General features: G+C 39.1%; 1 protein-coding gene across 1 annotated transcript in view; it reads right to left on the bottom strand.

Annotated features, from left to right (window-relative positions):
* Positions 1 to 10,226, bottom strand: part of LOC131535834 (uncharacterized) — a 20,759-nt gene extending 10,533 nt beyond the window's left edge. Inside the window, exons 1-9 of the mRNA XM_058768339.1 lie at positions 9,508 to 10,226; positions 9,014 to 9,109; positions 7,059 to 7,289; positions 6,946 to 6,968; positions 6,619 to 6,865; positions 2,770 to 3,363; positions 2,552 to 2,679; positions 1,965 to 2,166; positions 1,639 to 1,830 (exon numbers count right to left, since the gene is read on the bottom strand). Coding sequence (XP_058624322.1) covers positions 1,639 to 1,830; positions 1,965 to 2,166; positions 2,552 to 2,679; positions 2,770 to 3,363; positions 6,619 to 6,865; positions 6,946 to 6,968; positions 7,059 to 7,289; positions 9,014 to 9,109; positions 9,508 to 9,903 — 2,109 coding nt within the window. The 5' untranslated portion in view covers positions 9,904 to 10,226. The remainder of the gene's footprint in view (positions 1 to 1,638; positions 1,831 to 1,964; positions 2,167 to 2,551; positions 2,680 to 2,769; positions 3,364 to 6,618; positions 6,866 to 6,945; positions 6,969 to 7,058; positions 7,290 to 9,013; positions 9,110 to 9,507) is intronic.
* Positions 10,227 to 10,846: the final 620 nt, after the last annotated feature.

Genomic DNA, 10,846 nt, shown 5'->3' with positions numbered 1-10,846 from the left:
ATTCACGCTCTCATTTATATTAAACTATAGTGATTACACATGATTTCATATTCAGATGAGATAATAATACCAAAGAAATAATGTTTATATCTTTATCATTTTCCTCAATGTTTCTCTTGTATAAAACACAAATCTTTTACTCAATGCTGCCTAATTATTAAAAATAATAAACAGTAGATATTATTGAACAATAATGGAATGAAATAATAACAATAATAATAACAATAATAAGCTTGCTGGTATTAACAAAAACTACAACTAAAATTATTCAGCTATTTATTTAATTATTCAGTAATTAAAATAAAGCTAAAAATAAATGATAAATATTAGATGATAATCTAAAAAATAAATTGAATGATTAGAAAAGTTGCTTTGGCAACAACTCAGAATAAAATAAATCAATGTGAAGTATTCAAATGACTAAAACTAAAAATGAAATATAATTATGCATATTAAAAGGAAGCTAAATATATATTTTACAGTAATAAGCATACAGTATATATATATATACTGTATGCCGACAGAACGGTGTTTTCGTGTTTTTTGTCTTGTAAGTCGCAATGTTTTTGTACATCTTCGTCTCGTCTACCTGTCTTTAAGCGCGCATACAGTCGTGAGTTTCTGCTCGATGTCGGCAGAACCACATTTTTAGAACTACACTTTGCGCACGCCAAGAGCTGCGGGACCTCTGTCTGCTCCGGAGGCCTACACCATCACCGACCCCACTACTGCATCTCGCCCACAGCGGAGGCGCCACAAGCGGTGTGAGAGGAAGCAGAAGAGGGTAAGCGGAGGTATCCGGGCTAGGCTAGCGGCTAACCCACACAAGCCAGCTATCCCCACCATCGTGCTGGCGACGCTCTTTGGACAATAAACTGGACTACATCCGACTGCTTCGCTCTGCTCAGAGGACTGTAAGAGACTGTTGTGTTTTTGTGTTTACGGAAACATGGCTTAACAACAGCGTACCGGACTGCGCCATTCAGCTCGACCAGCTAACATGCTATCGAGCAGACAGAGCTCTCGTCGAGGGAGGTAAGAGACGCGGCGGCGGGCTCTGTGTTTACATCAATGATGTATGGTGCCGACGCTGTTGTGGTCTGCAAACACTGCTCACCCCTGGTGGAGTTTATGATTATCAAGTGCCGGCCGTTCTATCTACCGAGGGAATTTACAGCCATACTGCTCGTTGCTGTATACATCCCTCCCAGCTCCATCAACAACAACAGGAGTGAGGCACTAAACGATCTGTACCAGCTCATCAGTGAGCAGCAGACAGCCCACCCAGATGCTTTTCTAATCTTGGCTGGGGATTTCAACCACGCAGACTTAAGGAGCGTGTTTCCAAAAATTCACCAACACATAGACTTTCCTACAAGGGGAAAAAATACCCTGGACTTTGTTTACACCACCCAGAGAGGAGCTTACAAGGCCCTTGCCCTCCCCCACCTCGGAGCCTCAGACCACATCACTGTCATGCTAATGCCTGCATACAGACCACTCGTAAAAGCCATCAAACCAGTACACAAACAGATAAAAGTGTGGCCTGAAGGGTCGTCAGAGGCACTTCAAGACTGTTTTGACACCACTGACTGGGATATGTTTAAGCAGGCTGCCACAAACAACAATACTACAGACCTTCAAGAGTACTCGGAGACTGTCACTGCCTACATCACCAAGTGCATTGATGATGTAACGGTCACAAAGACTATCACTGTCCGGGCCAACCAGAAGCCGTGGCTGACAGGGGAGGTCTACAGACTTCTGAAGGCTCGGAATGTTGCCTTTAGAGCTGGAGACGAGGAGGGCCTGAAGACAGCTAGGGCCAACCTATCCCGCGGCATCAGAGAGGCCAAGAGACAGTACTCCAGGAGGATAGCTCATCGCTTCAGCGACAGCAGGGACACTCGGAGCCTGTGGCAGGGGATTCAGACCATTACGGACTACAAGCCCTCACCACGGACCTGTGACAGCACCATCCCCCTGCTGAACGAGCTGAATGCCTTCTTTGCTCGCTTTGAGGCACAAAACAGCACCACTGCACAGAGGACTCCACCTCCTCCCGGCGACCAGGTGATGACGCTGTCCCCGGACAGCGTGAGGAGATCCCTCAGCAGGATCAATGCACGCAAAGCTCCAGGTCCTGACAACATTCCTGGGCGTGTACTGAGAGACTGTGCAGTGGAACTCACTGATGTCTTCACAGACATTTTCAACATCTCGCTGAGTCAGGCTATTGTCCCCACATGCTTCAAAGCTACCACCATCATTCCAGTCCCGAAGAAGTCATCTCCATCCTGTTTCAATGACTACCGTCCTGTAGCACTCACTCCCATTCTCATGAAGTGCTTTGAACGACTAGTCATGCAACACATCAAGTCTGTCCTCCCCCCCTCCCTGGACCCATTCCAGTTTGCATATCGGCCCAACCGCTCGACCGATGATGCCATCGCCACTGCCCTCCACCCAGCACTCACACATCTGGACAAAAAAGATACGTATGTCAGATTGCTGTTCATAGACTTCAGTTCAGCATTCAACACTATCATACCAAATCAGCTCATTCATAAATTGGCCCAGCTGGGGCTCAGCACGTCGCTGTGCAACTGGCTGTTGGACTTTCTGACCGGGAGACCTCAGGCAGTACGGGTCGGCAATAACACATCCAACACCATCACACTGAACACAGGGGCCCCCCAAGGATGTGTGCTGAGCCCCCTCCTCTTCACTCTGCTGACTCACGACTGCACACCGTCACACAACTCCAACCTCTTCATTAAGTTTGCGGATGACACGACTGTGGTGGGTCTCATTAGCAACAGAGATGAGACAAACTACAGGAGCGAGGTGAGCCGCCTGGCCGGGTGGTGCAGTGACAACAATCTCTCTCTGAATGTGGAGAAGACGAAGGAGATTGTTGTTGACTTCAGGAGAATGCACTCTCTGCATGCTCCTCTGACCATCAATGGTGCGACCGTGGAGAGAGTGAGCAGCACCAAGTTCCTGGGTGTACACATCACAGAGGACCTCTCCTGGACCAACAACACTGCAGCACTGGCCAAGAAAGCACAACAACGTCTCTACTTCCTCCGTAAACTCAGAAGAGCCAGAGCCCCGGCCCCCATCATGTGCACCTTCTACAGAGGCACCATCGAGAGCATCCTGACTAGCTGCATCACTGTGTGGTATGGCGCCTGCAACGCGTCCTGCCGCAAGTCCCTTCAACGGATAGTGAGAGCAGCTGAGAAGATCGTTGGTGTCTCTCTCCCCTCCCTCCAGGACATCTACAGCACCCGTCTCACCCGCAAAGCTCTCTGCATTGCAGGCGATCCCACCCACCCGACACACTACTTCTTCAGTCTGCTACCATCAGGAGGAGACTGCGAGTCTCAGGCCAGGACCAACAGACTGAAAGACAGCTTCATCCATCAGGCTGTCAGGAAGCTGAACTCCCTCCCGTCCTTGCCCCCTCCCTCTCTTACCCCACGCACTACTGAACTCTGACCCCCCCCACCATGACTTTTTGTAAACTGTATTTATGACAAAGAACTGCATAGATGTAGATATTATAACAATCTATCATAAACACACACTTTGTCCTCTCCTCTGCGTCACCGCAGTCTGTGGATTGAAGATTGCTAAAGCCCCCTAAAATGGCCTAGCGACGCCCATGATCATAATCTGAACCCGCCGCCGTCTCCAAAGCTAAACTGCGACATTCATTCACTGACGCTCTTCATCAGCAGCTGAACCCGGAAGCGCTTAATACTTACTTACTGGCAACCCGCCAAAATAAAAGCTCGCTGATTTTATGTTTGAAAATGATGAAAATTAAAATTAAAATAATGATAATAATAAAAATAGTGATAAAAATATTAGCATTTTATTTTTAAGTTTACTATGAAATAATTGCATTTGTATGTAATACTCCCTTTAAAAAAAAAAAAGAAAAAGAAAAAAGTATTATCACACTTGATTATTTAGTTTATTATTTTTAGTTAGTTATTTTATATATTAAAAAATAAATAAATAAAATAAAACGAAATAAAGTGCAATAATATTATTATCACTATTATTAATACATTTTTAGTTATAGTTTATGGGTCACACTACATGGCCGTGTGAGGACCAAACCAAATCTCCAGATTCATATGAGAACCAGGCTGAAAAACTTATGTGCACCCCTGTGTATATATATATATATATCAAAATCAATGAAAGAGCAATAATATGCATTAATTATATAATAAAAAACAGAAAGAATAAAAAGAACAGAAGATAGTGTTTTTATGAGAATAGAATTAGAATAGAGATTGTTAGAGTTAGAGGCTCAAATAAAGATGGAAGAGATGTGTTTTTAGCCGATTCTTGAAGAATATTCTTTATATATATTCACTAGCTTTTCTAATCTTTTTGTATTCTATTTGTTTTCTTTTTATTTATTATTCAATTAACAAAATCAATAAAGGCCTCTAACACTAGCTCGCTCTATTCTATTTCTATTCTATCTGTTTTCTTTTTATTTATTATATAATTAATGCGTATCATTGCTCTTTCATTGATTTTGATTGCTTTCGTTGTCCTCATTTATAAAACCGTCTGCTAAATGACTAAATGTAAATAAATAAATAAATACACACACACACACATACATATATATATATATATATATATATATATATATATATATATATATATATATATATATAATTCAAAATATTAATAAATAATTAAATATAAACAGCAGTAATCATATGGGAAATAAAATCTATTTGTGTAGAAATGTTTCTGTCCGTCTGATCAAATAAAGTCTTAAAAACTGCTGAAATCACTTCTGTGTCTTTCGTGAGACTGAAAATGAAAGTCAAGCGCACTGAATTCTGGGATTGATTATTTCTAAAAGCAGGGGTGTAAAACACTTGAGTAATTTTACTTGATTACTGTACTTAAGTATTATTTTGGGATATTTGTACTTTATTCAAGTACAGTTTAAAGTAACTACTTGTACTTTTACTTGATTACTTTTATGAAGGAAAAACAGTACTTTTTGCTCCTTACACTTTTATTTCAACTTGAAAAGTACTGATTACATGTTTATGTTTTTATTTGATCTTACACTCATTAAATATGTCACAGAAGCTCAAACCTGCCGCTAATGAGGTTTGTTTTCATGCATCGAGCTCATCCTTCGTTAAAACTTTCATCAGATCAATTCCTGGCTTCAGAATGTATTTGCCGTCAAATATGAAGAAGCATATGAAGATAAGCTCAGTTTATTCATTATTTATTCATTATTTTTGTCTGTTTTGATGAAGTCATTAGCTGTCTGTGTACTATATTGACTGAATGCACAAATAAAATCAGTGATAAGAATTTAAACACAATTCATGTTTCATGATTACTTATTAAATTAAATGTTGCAAAAATCTACAAAAAGTGTGTAAATGAAGTGTGAGTCATGTTTAGTGATGTTCTGGGAGTCGATGAGTTGTATTATAATGATATATTGAGAAACTCTTAGGACTGTCAATGAATTATTATTTAATCTAAATATGATTGGCTCATTAATTCATCTAATTAGTCATAAACAATTATCTGTAAATATTTGCTAGGAAAAAAAAACTCTAAATACTCCTAATAAACAATTAAAAGATTAATTATTGTTACAGACAGCGGCGTTGAGTAGACAACACAAGAAAAGTGTATTTTTCAAAAAAGTCAATATAATATTGTATGTTTTAATTCTATGTCACTTATCATTAATTCAACAAAAGTTATTATATTCTGTCTGGAATATATTTCTGGCCTCTGCATCACATCTGCCTCATTAAAGGGAAAAAAATAAATGTAATCATTTACTGACCCTCATGCCATCCAGATATATATGAATGTCTTCAGATGAACACAAAGAAAGATGTTTAGTGCATATAATGCAAGTGTACAGGACGCTTCAAGAAGCACACAAAGTGAACACAACGCTAAAGTAAAAAAGAAAGTATTTGTGTGTTTCTTCACACGCCTGTGGTTCTGCTGAAGAAGACATCAACAGAGGTTATGAGTTACTGGCGTCTTCTCTTGGTGTAGTTTTTGAAGCATCATCTTTGGACATGCCGTACACATGCATTATGTGCAGAAAGATTGATTAATTTTCTAAAACTCTTAGTTTGTGTTCTTCTGAAGAAAGAAGTCGTACACATATGGATGGCATTAAGGTGTAAAGCATGGATGTTTTGTGCTCCTCTGTGCTGCATTTTAATTGTTGTTGTTGCACTGATAGATGTGTTTGATCTGTGCCACTGCATTTTGTTTTCTCCCTTAAGAATAAACTTGTGTATATCTGTCTGACAAAACATTTTATGCAGTTTATTTTGAAGCAAATTCACTTTGCATTGAGAAGATGGTTCAAAATGATGAAACAAGAATCTCCTTTTTTGTTTGTTTTCTTTTGTTTGGTTACATCTACTTTTTTTAATACTTGAGTACAATTTTACTTTTAAATCTTACTTTTTTATTTACTTTTATTCAAGTATGTTTTTGGCCATTTACTTGCAGTTTTAATTAAGTATCTGTAAGAGTATCTGTACTTTAACTTGAGTTTAATTTTTGAGTACTTTTTACACCCCTTTCTAAAGTGAGCTGCTGATTTTGTTGCAGTAGATGATCTGGTTCTTCACACATAATGCTGAAATCTGTCAATATTGCATCATTTCCAGTGTGTGTGTATCTTCTGCAGTCAGACTCACTGTTCTGGACGATGTCCTGCATCTTCTTCCAGACTCTGAAGGGCAGGTTGCCCAAGTAACGTGGCACATGAATCAAAGCTCCAGAAGGCGTCTGTGGATCCGGCTGTGATGAGATCTGGACTCTGGAAGAACATTCAGGATCAGAACCGCAGTGGCTTTGGATCAGAAGCAGAGAGACCAGAGACACCAGCAGATCACTCACCTTTCCATTGAGACTGGAAACTCCTGCAGAACAAACACACCATTGATCATCAACAACTCAATCAATCAATCAATCAATCAATCAATCAATCAATCAATCATCTGAAATCAGACCTTCAGAAAGCAGACGTCACTGGCTTTCATCATCTCCTCCATGTCTTTGATTGTGTGTGAAAGAGCTGAGATGTGTCTGTTCATCTCCTCCAGCTTCTCCTTCATCATCTGCTTCTTCTGCTCCTCTTCCTCCCTCAGTGCAGTGATTGTAGCTTCTTCTTCATCTCTGAGAAACTGATGAAGCTTCTCAAACTGCTGTTTAATCTGACGCTCTGTGTGCTCCGCTTGAGACTGAAATCAAACCACATTCACTTCAATCGTCTCCATCAACACACATCAACACAATCACATCATTCAGATCTGAGAGAAACTCAGAGACCGACATATAACGCATCCAGAAGCAGATTGATGATCGTCATTCACACAAATAATCAGCTGGAGTCCGTTATATTAAATATATCAGATCATAACTGTATCTAGTGATCTACAGCTACAGAGTAGCAACTACACTGAAGTAACTCAAAGAAGTGCTGCACTTATGTTGCAGTGTGTGTTTACAGGTGAAGTGTCTGTGTCTGTTGGTGTAATCTCCACTGCTACTATTACTGCTGGTTATTCTGTGTCTGATTGTACTTCATTCACTGTAAATCAGAGCTTGGAGTCTCCTGGTTCTATCAGTGAGGAGGTTAAAGAGGGTGTGAATGGTTCTTCTCAAGCAATTGTAGAAGGACATCTTAAGAACACCCAGGTTTTAGCCAACCTCGAAGTACAACTTTCTCATCTGATCTGCCCAGGAGAGAGCAGATATTACTGAGTTAATTAACTCTTTCCCTTCCTTGTTCCCTGATGTTCCAACTCGTGCTTCATGATATTGATGTTGGTACAGCATCGTCTATTAAACAGCATGCATACCGTGTCAATCCTAGGAAGAGGGAGATACTGTTTCAGTGCATGGAGCTCCACCTGTCTGCTGGGTAATAAGCCAGATGGGACGTATCGATTTTGCACAGATTATAGAAAGCTTACTGCGGTTACAAAGCCTGACTGTTATCCTTTACCACGGTGTGATGATTGTGTTGATAGAGTCGGCTCCGCTCAGATGCCTTTAACTGATCGAGCAAAAGAGTTGCCTGCTTTTGTGACACCTGACAATTTCTTACAGTATAAACTTATGCCATCTGGAGTATGAAATGCATAAGCATCCTTTTAGTGTTGCAGTGGATGCCGGTGAGCACGGCTGGTGCTGCTTTAATGAAGGGGAGCTCGGAGGGCATAGAACATCCTGTATGTTGCTTCTCTAAGAAGTTTAACTGCTATCAATGGGTTTACTCTACTGTTGAGAGGGAGGCACTTGCTTTAATTCTTGCTGTTCTACACTTTGAATTATATTGGGGATCATCCACCAGCCCTATAGTCATATATATGGATCACAACCCTTTGGTGTTTATTAATAAAATGCAGAATCAAAATCAATGAATTATAATAATAATAATAATTGGAGTTTGATTTACAACAGTACCCACTAGACATTAGACATATCAGCGGCAAAGATAACATTATTGCAGGCGCTCACACCTTGGGTTTTCTTTTTCCCTTTTAATATTGATCTTTCATTGCATTTAGACATATATTTAACATATTTAACTGTTTCCCTAGACCAGTGGTTTTCAAACCTGTCCTGCAAGCACCCCTGCACAGCTCATTTTTATGTCTCCCATCAGACACACCTGATTCAACTCATTAGCTCTCAACTCATCATTAGCTCGTTAGTAGAGACTGCAAGACCTGAATTGGTTGTGTCTGACAAGAGAGACATACAAAATGAGCTGCAGGGGTGCTTGCAGGTCAGGTTTGAAAACCACTGCCCTAGACAAAGAACATTGTTTATTTCTTATTGCTTAATTTCTTTTCCCAATAAATTATAAATCATTTAAACCCTATTTCGTTGTCTGTCTCCCTCTTTATGTTGTGGTCTTGCGAGCTAGACATTAACACTCTGGACTCTGTTTCCTCACCTTGATGTGTTCAGCTGTTTTCTCAAACTCTCCTTTCATTTCTTCATTGTGTAGAAGTTTCTTCTGTAATGATTTCAGTGCTGTATTGAGCTCCTCCTAGAATTAAACAATTTAAAAATACATAAAACAGAAGATAAAACAATACAGCAATATGATCATATAATGCAGATTTCTTCTGTTTTTGTGAACATCTCATACTAAATTAATTCAGAAATGAAATTAAAACCTGCCATAAAACAAACACAACCTGAGTGAACACAAAGCACAGTTTGTAAATGACAATGCTATTTATCAAAGCAAGAAATGTTATCCAATAACAACTGGGTCTGTATGAAAATCTATTTGCCCCCGTAGTTATTAATTCCCCAAATCTATGAAACTTTATTGATAATGGAGTTCAGCTGAACTAAACACAACCAGCTCTGATCAATCAAATCAACACTTAAACAGGACTTTAAAACAACATGAAGTTGGCTAAAACCTGTTTTTCTTACCTTATATGATGAAACCACTTCATCGATGGGTCTGAATTTATGATTATCATGTTTCTGTGAATTCATACACACTAAACACACCGGCTGTTTGTCCTCCAGACAGAAGAGTTTGAGTTTCTCACTGTGTAAACTGCAGATCTCCTCAGATCCTGATGAACGCCTCTCATTTCTCTCCTTCAGGAACGACTCACACAAGTTTCTTAATGCTAGATTAACTGGAGGCTGATCTCTTGAGGATCTTCTCCTGCAGACGGGACACTCCTGAGATTTCTTGGTTCTCCAGAACTTCTGAAGACACTCTTTACAGAAACTGTGACTACATGATAAAACAACAGGAGTCTTGTAGATTTCACAGCACACGGGACAAATATAATCATCTTCAGATAGTGAAGCCATTTTCAGTCTTTGAGCTCCAGCGATCTAAACTTTACTTTCACTTTCTGAACAACAGTTTAAAGAATGAATCACCACCAGAATCACAAAGATCTGCTGTCTATTCAGAAACAAACTTCACAAAGATCCTTCTGTAAAGTGTTTCTCTTGGTTCTTCACTGATGGCTGATTCTTTATTGCTTTTGTCAGTAGAGAAGAGAGTCAGTGTGACAGGAAGCAGAAATAACACGTCCGTCTCTTCCTGGTAAGAGCTGTAAGAGGGAGGAGTTTATGATCACGTGACTGTGTTTAAACAAGTCAGACAGGAACATCAGGATTTCTGCAGGTAACATTTAACAAATTGTATTCAAAATGAACTTGCATTGAAATGTTAAAATACACTTCTATAAACTCTTGCATAAAACCAGTGTTGGGCAGTAACTAGTTACTAGTAATTTAGTTACTGTAATAATATTACTTTTTTGCAGTAACTAGTAGTGTAACTAATTACTAATAAGATTTCAGTAATAATATTACAGTTACTTTCCATAAAACAGCTTAGTTACTTAGTTACTTTTGATGCCAACTGTTGTGTAAGTTGTGGCTTTACTTTACTCTGGCATTATATCCCTCTGATCAGCATGTGGTATATTATATTAACATAATTAAAAATATTTTTGGAAAATTAAACAGTTTCTTACAAACTCATGTGATTTGATAAAATACATAATGAAATTTAATCGCATATGGGTAACGAAAAAATTACTTCAAGCTACACATGACAATTAATGAGATGAATACAACACGTTTACTTGAATGCCATCAATCACTATTGAGTGTTTGTAATAACTTCTGACTGCAAAAATGTGGATTTTGGTCAAATGATGAGGCAGAAATATGTTGTTAGTAACATAGTAAGTAGATAGAATTTTATCTGGAAGATACACAGTTACAACTTCTGTGGGGC

This window comes from Onychostoma macrolepis, chromosome 03 (genome assembly GCF_012432095.1).
Source record: "Onychostoma macrolepis isolate SWU-2019 chromosome 03, ASM1243209v1, whole genome shotgun sequence".
NCBI lineage: Eukaryota > Metazoa > Chordata > Actinopteri > Cypriniformes > Cyprinidae > Onychostoma > Onychostoma macrolepis.
This window is presented reverse-complemented; position numbering and strand designations above follow the sequence as displayed.